The sequence below is a fragment of the Hyla sarda genome, chromosome 4, assembly GCF_029499605.1.
Source record: "Hyla sarda isolate aHylSar1 chromosome 4, aHylSar1.hap1, whole genome shotgun sequence".
Taxonomy (NCBI): domain Eukaryota; kingdom Metazoa; phylum Chordata; class Amphibia; order Anura; family Hylidae; genus Hyla; species Hyla sarda.
This window is the reverse complement of record NC_079192.1, coordinates 364,721,510-364,742,088: the sequence shown is the minus strand read 5'-3', so window position 1 is coordinate 364,742,088 and position 20,579 is coordinate 364,721,510. Positions and strand designations below refer to the sequence as shown.

Sequence of the window (20,579 nt, the reverse complement as noted above, 5' to 3'; positions counted from 1 at the left end):
CACAGCGTGGAGGTGTTGGCAGCATGAGGACACCATATAGTGGCTGAATGGCACAGCGTGGAGGTGTTGGCAGCATGAGGACACCATATAGTGGCTGAATGACACATCGTGGATGTGTTGGCAGCATGAGGAGACCATATAGTGGCTGAATGACACAGCGTGGAGGTGTTGGCAGCATGAGGACACCATATAGTGGCTGAATGACACAGCTTGGATGAAGCTGAAGCATGAGGACACCATATAGTGGCTTAATGACACAGCATGGACTGGTTGTCAGCATGAGGAGACCATATAGTGGCTGAATGACATAGCATGGAGGTGTTGGCAGCATGAGGAGACCATATAGTGGATGAATGGCACAGCCCGGAGTTGCCAGCAGCATGAGTAGGCACTAGGCCTTCACAATCCCTAAGTTTAAAAGATGAATTAAGAAATTTAAACCGAAGATTTTGGATAGCGGGTGCTACCTATGAGAAAATTTTTAATTCCCAGACCCAGGCCCAACAGTGGCATCAGTAACCCATATATTGCCTGAATGACACAGTCTGGAGTTGGCTGATTCACGAGTACACAGCAGGGTTCACAATCCCCCCCAAAAAACACAATTTTTTTTGAAATTTTTGAAAAAGATTTTGGCTTCCTATGAGAAAATTTGCAATTCCCAGACTCAGGCCCAGCAGCGGCATCAGTAAACCATATATTGGCTGAATGACACAGCCTGGAGTTGGCTGATTCATGAGTACACAATAGGGCTTCACAATCCCCCCCAAAAAACACAACATTTTTCGAAATTTTTGAAAAAGATTTTGGAAAGCGGGTGCTACCTATGAGAAAATTTGAAATTCCCAGGCCCAGCAGCGCCATCAGTAAACCATATATTGCCTGAATGACACAGCCTGGAGTTGGCAAGCTTCACAATCCCTACGAAAAAAGACAGACATCTTTGATGGAAATTTTTTACGAAAATTTAGGACAGTGGGTGATACCTATATATTGCCTCAATGACACAGCCTGGAGTTGGCTGATGCACAAGTATGCACAAAAGCTTTACAATCCCCAAGAAAAAAGACAAACATTTTTGCCGAAAAATTTTTACGAAAATTTAGGACAGCGTGTGCTACCTATAAATTGCCTCAATGACACAGCCTGGAGTTGGCTGATGCATGAGTACGCACCAATGCTTCACAATCCCTACGAAAAAAGACAAACATTTTTGATGGAAATTTTTTACGAAAATTTAGGACAGTGGATGATACCTATATATTGCCTCAATGACACAGCCTGGAGTTGGCGGATGCATGAGTATGCACAAAAGCTTTACAATCCCCAAGAAAAAAGACAAACATTTTTGACGAAAAATGTTTGTGAAAATTTAGGACAGCGTCTGCTACCTATATATTGCCTCAATGACACAGCCTGGAGTTGGCTGATGCATGAGTACGCACCAAAGCTTCATAATCCCTACAAAAAAAAGACAAACATTTTTGACGAAAAATTTTTTAAAAAATTTAGGACAGCGGCTGCTACCTATATATTAACTGAATGACGCAGCCTGGAGTGGGCTGAAGCATGAGGAGACCATTGAAATGTCTAATTTTTTTATTTAGATAAAAATTTCTGTCCCAGACCCCGCCGTGTGGGTACAAAGGACGTAATGTCACAAGCACCCACAGGGCTCATGTGGCAGTGAGATGTAGGCGTAATGTCTCCATTGCCCTGACCGGCCATTGCCCTGACCAAGCGCATACCCAAGAGTCCAGAAGACTCACTAATGCAGGACGGTGGACCACCAAAAGACATTCTTCTTTAAAGTAATTTTTTCTGAAATAAAGAAGCAGAGTTCATCCCTCTCTGTATTATTTTTGAAAATGTAAATTAAAAAAATCATACACTACAAGCGTTCCATGGTGTAATGGTTAGTAAAATTCAAGTTTATTACCAAAAATAGCATCAGAAACTTTTGAAAAAACAGTACCCAAGAGGGTTTAATAACCCAATACATTGCACCATAAATGTTGAAATTTAAATTAAGCATGTATGTATCTATTTCAAAAATCCTAAAATTGAAGGGCCAAGCCCAGAAGCATCATGAAGGCAAGTAGTTCCTGAAAGACACAGGAGCAGTCAGGAGTAGGCATCAGCAGTAACCAAGAGGCTTTCATAACCCCTTACATTGCACCATCAATCGTGAGATTGAGCAATAACAGGTGTGTTATTCCTTAGATGTCCGGGGCTGCACGCGCGCTACACAGAACGGACCAGCCTGCGTGTATCCTTCAAGCGACAGATGCGGGTAACCTGCTGAACCATGTTGGTGATAGGGATAGGGGATTGCAATTATTTGCCATGAAAGAAGAATTCCAACTAAGTGCGGGTCATAAGCTCGGGTTCATTAAGTCCCTGACCTTTGTACACACCGCCTGTCTCTACTACCGATTGGATGGTTTAGTGAGTTCCTCGGATCGGCCCCGGCAGGGTAGGCCACGGCCCTGACAGAACGCCGAGAATTTAAAGATCATTGTTGAAATTTGCATTAAGCATGTATTTAGCTACTTCTAAACATCCAAAAATTTAAGGCCCAAGGCACCAAGCATCAGTGAGGCAAGAAGTTCCTGAAAGACACAGGATGAGTCAGGAGCAAGCATTCGCTGTACCCAACAGGGTTTCATAACCCCTTACATTTAAAGATCAATGTTGAAATTTGCATTAAGCATGTATTTAGCTACTGCTAAACATCCAAAAATTAAAGGCCCAAGGCGCCAAGCATCAGTGAGGCAAGAAGTTCCTGAAAGACACAGGTTGAGTCAGGAGCAAGCATTCGCAGTACCCAAGAGGGTTTCATAACCCCTTCACTAAAGATCAATGTTGAAATTTGCATTAAGCATGTATTTAGCTACTGCTAAACATCCAAAAATTAAAGGCCCAAGGCCCCAAGCATCAGTGAGGCAAGTAGTTCCTGAAAGACACAGAATGAGTATGGAGCAGGCATTCCCAGTACCCAAAAGGGTTTCATAACCAACCCTTACATTTAAAGATGAATATTGAAATTTGCATTAAGCATGTATTTAGCTACTGCTAAACATCCAAAAATTGAAGGCCCAAGGCCTGAGGGCAGGGAGGCTAGTAGTTCCTGAAAGACACAGAATGAGTATGGAGCAGGCATTCGCAGTACCCAAGAGGGTTTTATAACCCCTTACATTTAAAGATCAATGTTGACATTTGCATTAAGCATGTATTAAGCTACTGCTAAACTTCCAAAAATTATAGGCCCAAGGCCAGAAGCATCCGTTTCTCCCATATTAGGAGCATAGTTGTCCCCAGATTAGGCAGCATAGGGGTCCCCCAGATTAGGAGCATACTTGTCCCCCAGATGAGGCAGCATAGATGTCCCCTAGATTAGGCAGCATAGTTGTCCCCCAGTCAGCGGGGGCCGGTCAGAGCCAATCAAAGGACCGTATATGGCAAGCGGGCCATACAATGCCCAGGTCTGCCCCAGAGGGTTTCATAACCAACGTTAATTGAGAAATTTTTGTTGTAGGAGCATGGTCAATCTACTCTGAGCCATCTGGCATTGGTGGCTGGAAATCCTGGCTGATCCATCCCTGATTCATCTTGACAAACATCAGTCTCTCCACATTTTTAGTGGACAGACGAGTTTGCCTTGGGGTGACTATGGCCCGGCCGCACTAAACACCCGCTCTGATGGCACACTACTGGCCGGGCAGGACAGCTTTTCCAGGGCAAACTCTGCTAGTTGTGGCCATAAATCGAGTTTGGCTGCCCAGAAGTCCAGCGGATCTTCAATGGTTGTGGGCATGGCCATGTCAAGGTATGCCACCACCTGCTGGTTCAGGTCCTGCTCCATGTCTACCTGCTGCTGATGAGTTGCTTCACTATGTGGGTGAAGAAAGCTACTCATCAGCGACTGTAGACTCAGGGTGCTGGTGATTGAGCTGGTACTGCTCCTGCCACCCCTCCCCTCCCCAGCAGCAGTTGCAGTGGAAGGTGAGCGCAGAGGGCCCCCCGAGTCAGACCTGCGAGTGGATGGACCATGTGGCCGATAGGCATCAGCCAACTGACTACGTAGGAACTCTCTGTAGTAGGTCAGTTTGTCCTCCATCTCAGTGGGTGTAAAAAAGGCCCCCATGTTGGGATGGTAGCGAGGGTCTAATAAGGTGGATATCCAGAAGTCATCCCGCTGACGAATTTTGACAATTCGGGGGTCACTACGCAAGCAACTGAGCATGCATCGTGCCATTTGCACCAGTGACTCGGAGGGACTACCTGCCTCCATCTCCACTGCATACTGCCGCGGTGTGTCTGGGTTCTCTGTCTCAACTTCCTCATAGCCCTCCAGCTCCTCTGGCTGCTCCTGCTCCTCCTCTCCTGTACGAAGACTAGAAACACCGGCCATCTCATCCAACCTAAACTGTGCTCCGCTCTGCCCCTCATCATCCTCCTCCTCCAGTTCAGCCCCCTCAGGGCCCATGTAGCCTGGAGATGTAGGCGCAACGTCTCCATTGCCGTGACCAGCCATGGTTTCAATCATTTGTTGTAGGAAATGTAGGAGTGGAATTACGTCGTTCATGGCGTAATCCAGGCGACTCACAAATAATGTGGCTTCCTCAAAGGGCCTCAGCAAACAGCAGGTGTCACGTATGAGCTGCCACTGGTTCACATTGAAGTTACAGAGGCGAATACTCCTATCTGCTTGGATCATCAAGAAATCGGTGATGGCTTTTCTTTGTTCGTATGTTCTGTCCAACATATGGAGGGTGGAATTCCAACATGTGGCGACGTCACAAATAAGACTATGTTGTGGGATACCGTTCTGACGCTGCAGCTCAAAGAAGGTGTGCTTGGCGGTGTACGAGTGGCTGAAGTGCATGCACAGTTTCCTTGCCATTTTTTAGGATGTCTTGCAAATGGGGTGAAGACTTGAGGAAGCGCTTGACAACCAGATTCAACACGTGTGCCATGCAGGGCGCATGTTTCACACTTCCTTGTCGCAGCGTGGACACAATGTTCTTTCCATTGTCGGTCACCATGGTTCCCATTTCCAGATTTCGTGGAGTAAGCCATACTCGGATTTCTTTACGAATGAACTTTAGCAGTTCCTCCCCTGTGTGACTCCGTTCGCCAAGGCAAACCATGTGAAGAACAGCTTGACACCGCCGTGCCCTACACACATGGTACGATGAATGGCCAACAAAATTTGGACGTGCAGTGGAGGCCGAGGACACGGTGGAGCATGAGGAGGCGGCGTTGCACACTGTAACAGGACCAACTGCCTGGGAGCGAGAGCGTGGAGGAGGAAGCGGTGTGACCTGTCCAAGTTGCTGTTGTGGCTGTGCAGGAACCACATTTAGACAAGTATTGTCCCTGCCCGTAGTTACAGCTCCACACGTCGGCGCTGCCATGCACTTTTGAACACACCGACAGGCTTAAGGACTTGCCCACCTTCTCTTGTACAAACTTATGCAGGGCTGGTACTGATTTCTTCGCAAAGAAATGACGGCTTGGGACTCTCCACCTCGGCTCGGCACAAGCCATCAATTCTCTGAAAGGTGCAGAGTCCACCACTTGATAAGGGAGGGACTGCAACACCAGCAACTTGGACAGGAGCACATTCAACTTCTGTGCTGTTGGATGAGTGGGCGCATACTGTTGTCTCTTGGACATGGCTTCGCCGATGGATTGTTGGCGGAATGGATGACTAAAAGCAGGAGAAGCAGGAGCGACAGAAGGAGGGTTTGACACACAGCTCCCTTCGGCTGAGGTGGTGGAGCCTTGGCTGGATGAAAGAGGGAGCGGATGGCCACTGGGTGATGCAGCAGGCTGGACCACTACATCGGAGTCACGGTTCTCCCAGGCCGCTTTATGGTGGCGAAGCATGTGTTGACGCAGGGCCATGGTGCCGACATTGGGACCCTGGCCATGCTTCACCTTCTGCCGACAGATCTTGCATGTGGCTACGTGAACCTCCTCCGGATGCCTTATGAAAAACTTCCGCACCGCCGAGTAGCTGATTTTCCCACCCGCAGTCCGCACTAATGGACTGCTACTGGCGCCGTCTCCAGGAACCCCTGTTCCACTACCTCCCGGAAAGGTAGGCTGCTGTGAATCAGGTGGTCTCCCCCGGGCATGTTTGGCTCTTGAATTTCCACTACTGCCACCACGCTGTCTGCCAACCGTTCTACCGCCTTGCTGCCTCAAGGGCAACCTGCAACTCTCTTATCCTGATGATTATGAAGCCCCTTCCCGGCTCCCGATTGCGATCGGCTTCATCATCATCAACAGTTGTGTGCACGTCATTGATGTCCTCCTCAGGTTCCCCAACAATGTCTGCTTCAGGACCCTGAACACTTGCAACACCGCCTCCCAAGTCACTCTCCGCATCACTACTTGGCCGCCTAGCGGAGCAAGCAGCCCATGTCTCCTCCCCTTCTTGGCTGTCCAGTATCTTGGCTGTCCAGTAGCTGCTGACCGTGCTCTATTAGATCATCCTCAGTAAATAGTGGAGCTGAACCCACAGCATAAGACACTTCTTTAGGAGAGAGAACAGCATAGGACAAAGCAATGGGAGGACAGGGACTGCTCCCGGGCCATGCCAACTGAGGGTTGTGTCTGAGGAACCCACCGGCTGTTGACTGTGGGTGTCAGATTTCACTTGTGATGATGTGGATGAGCGTGTTAACCAATCCACGACAACAGATGGGTTGCTGGTGGAGACACGACCGCTGGCTGATAAAGGGAGCTCAGGCCTCTCGCTGCGACTCCTGCTACCACTCGCCCCAAGTCTACCGCCAACTCTGCCTGAAGTATTTAGGCCTCTGCCACTCCTCTGTGCACGTCCTGGCACTTCTCTGCCTGACATACTTAGTGTGTTTATGAGGGTATTACAATACGCTACACTACTCTTTAAACAGTATTTGTCTAGAACAGCAGCAGGTGATTACTTACGGCTGTCCTTGAACAGTATGTAGGCCCTTGACAGATTAACAGGTACTAGATGGTACAATACTTGGATGTACCTATGCGTTATGCACTGATGAGGGCAGTAATATGCCTAACTATTAGCAGAAAAAACTCTATATTTTTGTAAAACACCAGCCGGTGGATACTATGGTTTGGAATTTGACGGTATGGAGCACCTTGACAGCTTAACAGGTGCTAAATGGTACAATACTTGGATGTACCTATGCGCTATGCACTGATGAGGGCAGTAATATGCCTAACTATTAGCAGAAAAAGCTCTGTATTTTTGAAAAACATCAGCCGTTGGATGCTATGGTTTGGACTTTGACGGTATGGAGCACCTTGACAGCTTAACAGGTGCTAAATGGTACAATACTTGGATGTACCTATGCGCTATGCACTGATGAGGGCAGTAATATGCCTAACTATTAGCAGAAAAAAACTCTGTATTTTTGAAAAACACCAGCCCGTGGATACTATGGTTTGGACTTTGACGGTATGGAGCACCTTGACAGCTTAACAGGTGCTAAATGGTACAATACTTGAATGTATCTATGCGCTATGCACTGATGAGGGCAGTTATATGTGCATAACTATATGCAGAAAAAACTATTAAAAAAAAAAAAAGACAGTGAATAGTATTGTTTGGACTTGCACAGTATGTAGCCAGCCCCTTGACAGATGAACAGGTACAAAATGGTACAAATGCACTACAGTCCACTGAACAATCACGTATTTCTGAACAGCAGCAGGACCCAACAGTGCAACACCACAAAAAAAAAAATCCAGGGATTAAACCCTAAATTGCACTCTGTCACACAATTCTGAGCAGCAGAAGATTTGTGGAGCAAATAAAAATAAACTCAATTGTGCTGAAAAATGAGGACATAAGTTCTCCACCTCGAAAAAGTTCAGGCAGCTCGGAGATCTGTATGAGGCAGCTGACAGCTATCTGCCCCTCTCTGCTGCAATGCTCAATAACGTGAATAGGAGGTTTAGCTATCAATGATCCTTCTCAGTGTGAACAGCAAAGCACTCTGCACTCCTGTCTTTCCCTAATGCTGATGTGACTAGCAGTTGCAGTGTAACGCTGTGGTATGAGCTATTCACACACACGCAGTCCCGTCCTCTCTATCTGACTGCATAGATGAAATGAAGAGAGGCAAGATGGCCGCCAATTATATAGGGCCTGTTACATCATAGGGGTCAGTGAACACTGATAAGCTGCATCTCACATGTAATTCAGGGTCAGCCCGCCTACCTTCATTCCCGCCGCTGTTTCCTGCCCTCCTATAATCCCCTGCCCCATGTACTCACATGTGGATCCGCCATCTTAGCTCTACAATAGCCTGGAACGCTGTAAAATGGAGTTTAATGAAGTGATTCGTGCAATAGAAACGCGGCGATATTCGCATTCGTTGCAAATCGAATTTTTCATGAAATTCATAACGAATTCGGGTTCGTCAACTTCGATTCGCTCATCTCTAATCAGTATGTTTAGGTACTAAAACAGAGTCATCCCACAAAAATGTATGCAAAAAAAGTATACCTTATAGATGTTATGTATTTTCTTCCTACAAGAGATGTCAATACGCAACCTATACAATTGTAAATACTTACATGTGTCTGGGCTAGATTTTCAGTGTATACTGTATGTCTATTCAAAAACAGTGTTAGATGAATCTGACAAAGGGAAAATCATGTACTTGCTGAGATAAAATGATGCAGACTACTCCAACTGTTCAAAATGTGATATCAATGAATTATATGAAAATGAAGATCAAATTGATATACATTTCTCGTATCATATTTAATGCATAACTTTGAAATATTTTACATTATTCTTGTTAACAGTAAAGCCAACAGTTATACATACGGATATGTATGTCAACAGCATTGGACCAGTAAATGCCATCAATATGGTGAGTATTGTAAATTTCTTTTGTAAATTATTATATAATGGAACTATATTTTGTTGTCATTTAGCATAAAAAAAACATTAACTTCTACATCTGCAAAACCATGCTACATGTGTATTGAGGGATGGCAGGGCCAGCCCAAGACATTGTGCTGCCTGGGTCCAAGAGTGCTGCCCACATTAGGTTGCACTTTCCCTGCAGTGGCCTGATGAGTGACGTAACTGACATCCTCCTGTGCAGGTCTGCGGAGGATCCTCACTTGCTCGACGTCCCTCGTCAAACCCAGGCTGGCCAGCCACAGGCTCTCTGTGTTAAAGTGGGTGCTGCGCTATTAAGCAGTTCTAGCTGCGGCAGCACCGTGGACACTTTAGAACAGTAAGCAGCAGTGGCACAGCCGCAGGGCTGGCCCTACCAAGGTGGCACAAAAATGGCACAAAAAATACGGGGACCGCCCCTGAAATGTGCCACCTGGGACCATGGTAAGGCTGGCCCTGAGGGATGGGCCCCTTTCTTTCATGTTAGCTTACATGTATGGAATGTTGATAACACAATGGGATGACCTGCTTGAGAGTAGTCACCTCCCTACATCTGGGATCAGAAGATAAATGTTACATTTAACCCTTTGAGGACCGGGCCATTTTAAATTTTTGCACTTTCGTTTTTTTCTCCTCCCATTCTTAAAATCATAACACTTTCAATTTTCCACCTACGGGCCCATATGAGGGCTTGTTTTTTGTGCCACCAATTTTACTTTGTAATTACATCAATCATTTCACCACTAAATCTACGGTGAAGCAAAAAAAAAATACTTGTTGGACAAAATTGAAAAAACAACAACGCCATTTTGTTAATTTTGGGGGGCTATTAATTCCACGCAGTGCATTTTTTTTTGTAAAAATGACACCTTTTATTTATTCTGTAATTCCATATGATATAAATGATACCCAACTTATATAGGTTTGGTTTTCTTCTACTTCTTTTAAAAAATTCTAACATTTGCATGTTTAATAATGTCCTTTTCCGACCCCTATAACTTTTAAATTTTTTCATATATGGGGATTCGTGAGGGCTCATTTTTTACGATGTCATCTGTATTTTTAATCGGTACCATTTTTGTTTTGATTGGACATTTTGATCATCTTTGATACATTTTTTAGGGTATAGAAAGTGACAAAGTGCAATTCTGGACTTTTTTTTTTTTTTTACATATACACCACTGACCGTATATTGGATTGGGGTCTCAGCAGTAAGATTGAGTGAGTTCTCACTGACAACTCTGAACAACATACTCTTCTATATGCTCGGCCTAAACACAACCAGAAGCAGCCCTTTCGCAGAACAGGGGCATGCAGTCACTCTGAATTACATAATCAAGGAATGTGTTGAGAGACTATTTGTACCATCGGAGGCTTCCACTGACTACAGAACAGTCTTCTGCATGCAACACGCTGTATTTAAGGATATTTACAAGGTCCTGCGGACCATACAGATTTCCAAGCAGAGCTTGAGGAGGTGGGATTCTCATGAATAACAAGTAGAGGGCATCATTGTGATGTCTGGTAACTGGAGTACCATGTGGAAAAATGTAATGAATGAGCTTCGTCATGGGGTCAGTCTCCTCACCATTTTGGACCTGATTCATACACATACACTGAAACCGGCATCAGAGAGAATGCTAAAGGAATGATCCCAGGAAGAGCCAAGCTTTCATGACCTGTTGATGTTCAAGATTAAATCTTCCAAGACTCTCAGATCAACCTTGGATGTACACAGAAATGCAGTGCAAGATTAAGAATTTCAAATTCCAGCAGCTTGTGTTCTGTGCAGCATGAATATTCTTCTTACAGTTGCCGAACGGGGAATAAGTGGAGTATGCTTCCTGTCGTTGATCCGCTGGGCAATGAAATTTATGGCAGAATCAGCTGGCACCCTGAATTCGGCCCTGAATCCTCACCTGAACACAAGTTTTTTTTACCTAATGTCAAGCAGCACTAATTAGTCCTTTTCCCTGTTCTAACGTCCTCCCGAGTGGACCTAAGAAGGAACAGTATGTCAAGTTGTGAACAGACATCATACACCCACAAGAGGTCAAACTCCTGTGACAGCTCCTTCCAACGCTGCAGCTCTAGGCAGAGTCGGCATACGCCAAAGATTCGCCTACCCCTCACCATCTCAGAGTTCATCCCTAAAGGAAGCGAAATTGTGAAAACTGAGATACTGGCGAAAGCATTAAGTAAAGATTTCCCTTGGTACAAGACTTGTTCAAGCTGCTACCAGAAAAGACTCTTCTTCACCGGGCTGCTCTCCTGGAAGTTATGTGACAGGACTATTTACCCCGATTGTAATGTTGAGATGTTGGTGGCTTTCAAACAATGCATGCATCTGCCAGTCAACTTCTTTAAAGGGGTACTCCACCCCTAGACATCTTATCCCCTATCCAAAGGATAGGGGATAAGATGTCTGATCGCGGGGGTCCCGCCACTGGGGACCCCCCGCAATATAGCGTGCAGCACCCACCTGTTACTGCTCCAGAAGCGCTGTAGGGTCTGGCTCCCAACCACGGGGACGGAAGATCGTCACGCCCACTCCCATAGACTTGCATTGAGGGGGCAGAGTTGAGAAGTTCTCACTATCTTCCGTCCCTGTGGTCGGGAGCCAGACCCTCCAGCGCTTCCGGAGCAGTAACAGGTGGGTGCTGCATGCTACTTGCGGGGGTCCCCCGTGGCGGGACCCCTGTGATCAGACATCTTATCCCTTATCCTTTGGATAGGGCATAAGATGTCTAGGGGTGGAGTACCCATTTAAAGTTCTAGTGTTGATTGGAAGCAATGATCCTTTCTCCCAAGCACAGAAGAAACAGATGTTGTACCGGGAGGTCATGCATTGGGATTGCTCCAGTGTCCCCCTGATCTTTGTCTCCAAAGACGAAGCAGATGATCATTCCTTTCGCAAAAGGCTTCCTCACAACTGGACTTCCATGGACATTTGTATAAAATGTGAGGAATTTATCTTGAATGTTCTAGATAAGAGCCACCAAAGGAAATTCCCAGACAGCTTCTGAAAGTCTCGAAGCATCTCCGAATCCTCCGCCATCCTGTTAAGACATTAACAAAAAAACAGTCAAGAATTGGGGCCTTCACTTCGCGAGTGTAGATTTGTTCTAGAGTAACCTTGTTTTATGAAAATTCTACTGACCTTTATCAACTCAAAAGATTAAGGTTACCCGACCACAATGATCTTTTTTAAAGAACTTTGTAACTTTATTTGTCACTTTCTGATGATGAGGCCCATCTCAATAAAATTTGAAATTTTTACTTCAAGATTTTCAAAACTTTTTTTAGTTTGTTTTTTGCTTTATCTTCGACATTCCCTACACCCTGGTGGGTTGAAGGGTCCAAAATTCCAAAATGTAAATTATTTATTTATTCATAGCCTAATAATCCATAATGGCTACTTACTGACAACACATGAGGGTGGGGTAGGGGTAATAACATGGTGATGGGGCGGATAACGTCAGTAATATCTTCACAATATTTAGGAAATGATATTAATAATTTGTGTCTAATATATTATAAACACATATTTTATAGTCCCCATAGACTATTACATGCAATCTTCAGATTGAATACACTGTTCAATGCTATGCCATAGCAGTGATCAGTGTTATTGATCGGACAGCGAGGAGGCAGTTAAGGGTCTTCCCGCCATCCTTTTAGCTTATTGGGAAACCATGGTGGTCCCGATCAGCACTGCTGAGCAGCCGGGAAGCGTTTTTTTTTTTACCTTTTAGATGCTGCGATCAACTTTGATTGTGGCGTCTAAAGGGTTTATGACAGGCATCACCATGATTGGTGATGCCCGGCATTAGCCATGCAGGACCACCCTGCTCAGCTCCTAAACGTGCATCATAGAAGGGGAACGGGACAAGGGCATACAGGTACACCCCACGCTTCTTCCTCAAGAGATTATAAGTGTCCAGGGTGTCATTTTAAAATAAAATAAATAATTCTTATGCTTCCTATACCTTTGCTTGCTATTTTTCTCTGCTGCCAGTGCTTCCTCTTCTCTGTCTTGAGAAGCAGGAAATGCCCATGCACGTTGGTGACCCAAGGATCAGGCATCAAATAAGCACAGTTTGTTTTTTCCATGTCAGAATAGCAGCCAGTTTAAATTTGCATACCTGCACATGTACATGTCCTGAATGAGAGAGAGGAGTAAGCTGCTGCCAGACACCTCTGGCATAGGCTAAAAAATGGCTAAAAGGGTAAAGTTTCTCTTGAGGAGTGCCAAGTTGCTGTCCAGAGACTATAAAGCAATTCTCCACTGGGAAAAACAAAGTTGTACAAAGTGGTTTCCAGAAAGAGTGAGAGCTTGCCCTTCTTTGGTGCCCCCTATTGGCGATAATATTTTTGCAAGTCATTGTTTTTCCATTAAAGAGCCTTCAAACATGACTGGAGATTATCAGCCAAGCCAGAATCTTCTCCAAAAGTAAGAGTAACCCGTTTTTTTCATAGGACTAAAGAGGTATCGTTTTTCCATGAGAAATTTGCGTAATTAATGTGTGAAGTCTTAAAGGCCATGCATGCTCCACTGGGGGGGGGGGGGGATAAAAAAATTGTAAGTTGGGCTTCTTCTGAAAAGAAGAGGGCTTGCTTTTTGCTGCCACCTATTGGAGGACAAGTTTATAACCAGCTGCTGGGTCCTTCCCTTTCTTAACTTCTGCTGTCAGAATAGAGTTTGAGGACACATACACATAAAATGATCGGTTGGTCCTGTTGACATTGGTGGCTTTGGCTGACATTAATCTAATATGGCTGGCCTTGATATTATATTCTGTAATATTCTATTGCCATCCATGAAGAAATTAAAAATGGTCCATGTTTTCCTGTCTTCTGTTTATCTAACTATATATTTATGCATTTACAGGAATATACCATTGATATATTTTTTGCACAAACCTGGTATGACAGACGCTTGACTTTCAATAACACCATAAAAGTGCTTCGACTAAACAGTAATATGGTTGGAAAGATTTGGATTCCAGACACATTTTTTCGCAACTCAAAGAAAGCGGATGCTCACTGGATAACTACACCTAATAGAATGCTTAGGATATGGAATGATGGAAGAGTACTTTACACACTAAGGTATGGCATTATAAAACTATATTATACTTGTATGTAGGGATGTCCTGGTACCCATCCAAATACCTGCAGACCATTAAAAAGAATCCCTCTCACCTTTCTTACACTCACCAATAAGGCCATTTTCATCTCCTGCTCTGTTACATGGAGTGGTGCAGGACCTGCGCTGCAGTGGAGGGAAAGTGAGTTGGATTTTCATTATTTTCTTTTGGAAAAACTACTTAATGCAGCATCTACTGAATAGGAGGTTCTCTACCTAAATACAAAGGATCCCCTACCTACCTACCTACCTACACAGCAGTGCAATGCACGTCAGGGAAACAGGGAAGGATAGCGGGAGAAAAAATACATAATGCGGCATTTACTGAATAGGAGGTTCTCTACCTAAATACAAAGGATCCCCTACCTACCTACCTACACGGCAGTGCAATGCACATCAGGGAAACAGGGAAGGATAGCGGGAGAAAAAAATACATAATGCAACATCTTTTTCTCTCGCTACGCTACAGACCCCAAAATAGTAAATGGGATCTGTTGGGACCCATTGTTGCCCACTGTGCCCCGTCCAGATAACGGATGTTAAATGCCGAAAAAAGATCCTAATGGGCGTTTTCTGCTGGGGTGCAATGGCAGTGTGAAAGGGACCTAAAATGGGAGGATTCCTTACTTAATAAAGGTGATTTCCTACCTATCTTCTGAGGACTTCTAGCTAATAAGGGGGATTCTCTATCTACTTGCTAAGGTATTCTACCTAATAGGGGGAAATTACCTACCTACTGGAGCCTTCTATCTAATAGGGGAGGATTACTCACCTACTAGGGATTTCTAACTAATAGGAGGATATTCTCTACCTAACTACTGCGGAAATATATTATATTTTGATCTTGCATTCATCGGCTGAGCTTCATGAATTTGCCTGTATGGAGACTCCTGCTGCTGTGTTGTACATTGTGGTTTGTGAAGTATTTTTACATTAAGCCTGCTTGTGGTGCTGGTCTCCCCTCCTCTACTGAATATCTTAATGAGCGTCAGTAATCGCCTCATGTTCAACTTTTGCCTAAGGCTTTATAATGTCTAGAGCCACCCTTACTGTCACATGACATTATAAAAGTATTGGAATTTTGTATCAGTGAGCAATTTTTTTGAAAAAAATTATGTGTATTTGTACTTGGTCTTCTAAAATGGAATCAGAAAATCCTTACTTTTGTGTTAATATTATTTTACTGATGTGTGCCTATGAATACTGCATCGGTGCAACTCTCAATCAATTCTGAGTTATTGGGCATAATTCTATACATGTACATATATACAGTCAATAAGGGACTTTATACGGATGAAGTTGGCAGAATCATGACTACAATTATGGTAAAACAGAAGAATATAAATAACAGTGCACTTTAGGTAGCTACATTAGGATGATGGTTACATTAGGATGATAATAGTAGAGTTTTTCAGAGCGCAAAGTACAGAAGTAACTGTGTTGTCTTAATGGATTGTCATGGTATTGTCTGTGCAGATGTACAAGTTTGGTTGTATTTTGAGGTATTGTGTTACATCTGTGTTACATCTGACAGGTGCCTGAAATTGTCTCATAATATAAAGAAATAACTTCTAATTCTGCTTATAAAACCATTTGAGCCTTATTTTAGCCCTTTTTTCTGTTCACACACAAATTATTAATTTTTTTGCTTTTGGTCCCTTTTTTTTTTTTAAGCAATTCACAGGTAACTATGAGGCAGCTTAAAACCCTATGTGGACATATGAAATTAAAGGGAAAAAACTGACTAAATAGAAGATTAGCTGTTTGTGGGTTCTCCATTTTTTCTCTCAAGAAAAAAGATTATCATTAATGACCTAGATGTCCAACCTACGGCTCTCCCGCTGTTGCAAAACTACAACTCCTAGCATGCCGGGGCAGCTGCTGGCTTTCCAGATATGCAAGGAGTCCTAGTTTTGCAACTGCTGGAGAGCTGCAGGTTTGACATCTAGAATTTATGACATTGGTAGCAAAAATAGGAGTCCAGGGTTAAAAGATCATTAAATCTTAAGACATTAAGATATTGAGTTATATAATTATTACTGGCGTCTTGTCTGTATATTGGTGTTCCAATTCATCCACTTAAATGGGACTTTGTTACATTTGCCTGCTACGCTTAACAAGTGTTGCAGCTTCTTCATTGTAAATATCAGTAGAGGATTCTGATCACTGCCATTGTTCAGGTGATATGTTACAGCCTCATCTTTCAGCTTAACCTTATCTATAATTATTAGCCTCTATACCACTGTGAAAGGCCATTAAAAGAATACAGAAGAAGATTTGTATAGTCCACAATTACTTTACTGTAATTCAATTTTATGCACAAGGCTGTTTAAAATTGGTTTATTATTGAGTTGTTCTAAGGATACTACTAATGTGAAATTGAGCTATACACTTGATATCTGGATGGATGGCCAAAATATGTCTAATTAGTTCTATACAGTAAGCACTTAACAGTAATCTGCTGTGTGCATGCCTGGCCTTAAAGAGTACCTGTCACCAAACCAAACTTATAATATTTTGTTCCTTTGCTATTTACTGTCACGATGCCGGCTGGCAGGAGGTGGATCCTCTGTGCCAGAGAGGGATTGGCGTGGACCGTGCTAGTGGACCGGTTCTAAGTCACTACTGGTGTTCACCAGAGCCCGCCGCAAAGCGGGATGGTCTTGCTGCGGCGGTAGTGACCAGGTCGTATCCACTAGCAACGGCTCAACCTCTCTGACTGCTGAAGATAGGCACGGTACAAGGGAGTAGACAGAAGCAAGGTCGGACGTAGCAGAAGGTCGGGGCAGGCAGCAAGGATCGTAGTCAATAAGGTAATAGCAGGAGGTCAAGTACACAGTATGGACAAACACAGTAACGCTTTCACTAGGCTCTAAGGCAACAAGATCCGGCAGGGGAGTGCAGGGGCAGAGATCAGATATAGTCTGGGAGCAGGTGGAAGCCAATTAAGCTAATTGGGCCAGGCACCAATCATTGGTGCACTGGCCCTTTAAGTCTCAGGGAGCTGGCGCGCGCGTGCCCTAGAGAGCGGAGCCGCGCGCGCCAGCACATGACAGCAGGGGACGGGAACGGGTAAGTGACCTGGGATGCGATTCGCGAGCGGGCGCGTCCCGCTGTGCGAATCGCATCCCCGACGGCCATGACAGTGCAGCGCTCCCGGTCAGCGGGACCGACCGGGGCGCTGCGGAGAAAGAGACGCCGTAAGCGCTCCGGGGAGGAGCGGGGACCCGGAGCGCTAGGCGTAACAGTACCCCCCCCCCTTAGGTCTCCCCTTCTCTTTGTCCGGTAACTGCCTCCCCTGGGATGAGGACACCGGGAAAGAATGGAGGGATTCCTCAACGGTAGGCAGTACAGCAGGAGTGGGAATGGGGAGGGAGGGCAGAGGGCGAGGCCTGGCACGGGGCAGTGTGACACCAGGACGGGGGCCATGAGGAGGCACCGAGGCTTGCCTGACTGGACTGGGAGGGGGGGAGAGGCACTTCTTATGGCAGGCAGAGTCCATAAAGACCTTAGGGAGACTGGATACAGGGGGAACCACAGGGTCACGGCAGGGAGTACTGGGAACCGGTTTAAGGCAGTCCTTGAAACAAGAGGTACCCCAGCTCTTGATCTCCCCTGTGGACCAATCCAGGGTTTGGGAATGGTGTTGAAGCCAGGGTAGTCCAAGGAGAATTTCGGAAGTGCAATTGGAGAGGACCAAAAACTCAATTTTTTCGTGATGAGGTCCGATGCACATTAGGAGGGGCTCCGTGCGGCAACGCACGGTGCAATCCAACCTGACTCCGTTGACCGCGGAAATGTAGAGTGGCTTGACGAGACGGGTCACCGGGATGCGGAATTTATTCACCAAGGACTCCCAAATAAAATTCCCAGAGGCACCAGAGTCCAGGCAGGCCACGGCTGAGAGGGAGGAGTTGGCTGAAGGAGAAATCCGCACGGGCACCGTGAGACGTGGAGAAGCCGACTTTGAATCAAGAGACGCCACACCCACGAGAGCTGGGTGCGAGCGTGCGTTTCCCAGACGTGGAGGACGGATAGGACAATCCACCAGGAAATGTTCGGTACTGGCACAGTACAGACAAAGATTTTCTTCCCTACGGCGATTCCTCTCCTCCTGGGTCAGGCGAGACCGATCCACTTGCATGGCCTCCTCGGCGGGAGGCCTAGGCGTAGATTGCAACGGAGACTGTGGGAGAGGTGCCCAGAGATCTAAGTCTTTTTCCTGGCGGAGCTCTTGATGTCTCTCAGAAAAACGCATGTCAATGCGAGTGGCTAGATGAATGAGTTCATGCAGGTTAGCAGGAATTTCTCGTGCGGCCAGAACATCTTTAATGTTGCTGGATAGGCCTTTTTTAAAGGTCGCGCAGAGGGCCTCATTATTCCAGGATAGTTCAGAAGCAAGAGTACGGAATTGTATGGCGTACTCGCCAACGGAAGAATTACCCTGGACCAGGTTCAGCAGGGCAGTCTCAGCAGAAGAGGCTCGGGCAGGTTCCTCAAAGACACTTCGAATTTCCGAGAAGAAGGAGTGTACAGAGGCAGTGACGGGGTCATCGCGGTCCCAGAGCGGTGTGGCCCATGACAGGGCTTTTCCAGACAGAAGGCTGACTACGAAAGCCACCTTAGACCTTTCAGTAGGAAACTGGTCCGACATCATCTCCAAGTGCAGGGAACATTGCGAAAGAAAGCCACGGCAAAACTTAGAGTCCCCATCAAATTTGTCCGGCAGGGACAAGCGGAGGCTAGGAGTGGCCACTCGGTGCGGAAGGGGTGCAGGAGCTGGCGGAGGAGATGGTTGCTGCTGTAGCAGAGGCAGAAGTTGCGACTGAAGTTGCTGCACCATGGTGGACACTTCCGACAGCTGGTGGGTTAGATGGGCGATCTGTCGGGATTGCTGGGCGACCACCGTGGTGAGATCAGAGATAGAAGGCAGGGGAACCTCAGCGGGATCCATGGCCGGATCTACTGTCACGATGCCGGCTGGCAGGAGGTGGATCCTCTGTGCCAGAAAGGGATTGGCGTGGACCGTGCTAGTGGACCGGTTCTAAGTCACTACTGGTGTTCACCAGAGCCCGCCGCAAAGCGGGATGGTCTTGCTGCGGCGGTAGTGACCAGGTCGTATCCACTAGCAACGGCTCAACCTCTCTGACTGCTGAAGATAGGCACGGTACAAGGGAGTAGACAGAAGCAAGGTCGGACGTAGCAGAAGGTCGGGGCAGGCAGCAAGGATCGTAGTCAATAAGGTAATAGCAGGAGGTCAAGTACACAGTATGGACAAACACAGTAACGCTTTCACTAGGCTCTAAGGCAACAAGATCCGGCAGGGGAGTGCAGGGGCAGAGATCAGATATAGTCTGGGAGCAGGTGGAAGCCAATTAAGCTAATTGGGCCAGGCACCAATCATTGGTGCACTGGCCCTTTAAGTCTCAGGGAGCTGGCGCGCGCGTGCCCTAGAGAGCGGAGCCGCGCGCGCCAGCACATGACAGCAGGGGACGGGAACGGGTAAGTGACCTGGGATGCGATTCGCGAGCGGGCGCGTCCCGCTGTGCGAATCGCATCCCCGACGGCCATGACAGTGCAGCGCTCCCGGTCAGCGGGACCGACCGGGGCGCTGCGGAGAAAGAGACGCCGTAAGCGCTCCGGGGAGGAGCGGGGACCCGGAGCGCTAGGCGTAACAGTACCCCCCCCCTTAGGTCTCCCCTTCTCTTTGTCCGGTAACTGCCTCCCCTGGGATGAGGACACCGGGAAAGAATGGAGGGATTCCTCAACGGTAGGCAGTACAGGAGGAGTGGGAATGGGGAGGGAGGGCAGAGGGCGAGGCCTGGCACGGGGCAGTGTGACACCAGGACGGGGGCCATGAGGAGGCACCGAGGCTTGCCTGACTGGACTGGGAGGGGGGGAGAGGCACTTCTTATGGCAGGCAGAGTCCATAAAGACCTTAGGGAGACTGGATACAGGGGGAACCACAGGGTCACGGCAGGGAGTACTGGGAACCGGTTTAAGGCAGTCCTTGAAACAAGAGATACCCCAGCTCTTGATCTCCCCTGTGGACCAATCCAGGGTTTGGGAATGGTGTTGAAGCCAGGGTAGTCCAAGGAGAATTTCGGAAGTGCAATTGGAGAGGACCAAAAACTCAATTTTTTCGTGATGAGGTCCGATGCACATTAGGAGGGGCTCCGTGCGGTAACGCACGGTGCAATCCAACCTGACTCCGTTGACCGCGGAAATGTAGAGTGGCTTGACGAGACGGGTCACCGGGATGCGGAATTTATTCACCAAGGACTCCCAAATAAAATTCCCAGAGGCACCAGAGTCCAGGCAGGCCACGGCTGAGAGGGAGGAGTTGGCTGAAGGAGAAATCCGCACGGGCACCGTGAGACGTGGAGAAGCCGACTTTGAATCAAGAGACGCCACACCCACGAGAGCTGGGTGCGAGCGTGCGTTTCCCAGACGTGGAGGACGGATAGGACAATCCACCAGGAAATGTTCGGTACTGGC

At 46.6% G+C, this 20,579-nt stretch overlaps 1 protein-coding gene across 2 annotated transcripts in view; it reads left to right on the top strand.

Moving 5' to 3' along the window:
• GABRG2 (gamma-aminobutyric acid type A receptor subunit gamma2) overlaps positions 1–20,579 on the top strand; it is a 193,790-nt gene that overhangs the window by 98,567 nt on the left and 74,644 nt on the right. For both annotated transcript variants that reach the window (XM_056516664.1, XM_056516665.1), the window contains exons 3-4: positions 8,833–8,900; positions 13,824–14,044. In XM_056516664.1, the coding sequence (XP_056372639.1) occupies positions 8,833–8,900; positions 13,824–14,044 (289 nt within the window). The remainder of the gene's footprint in view (positions 1–8,832; positions 8,901–13,823; positions 14,045–20,579) is intronic.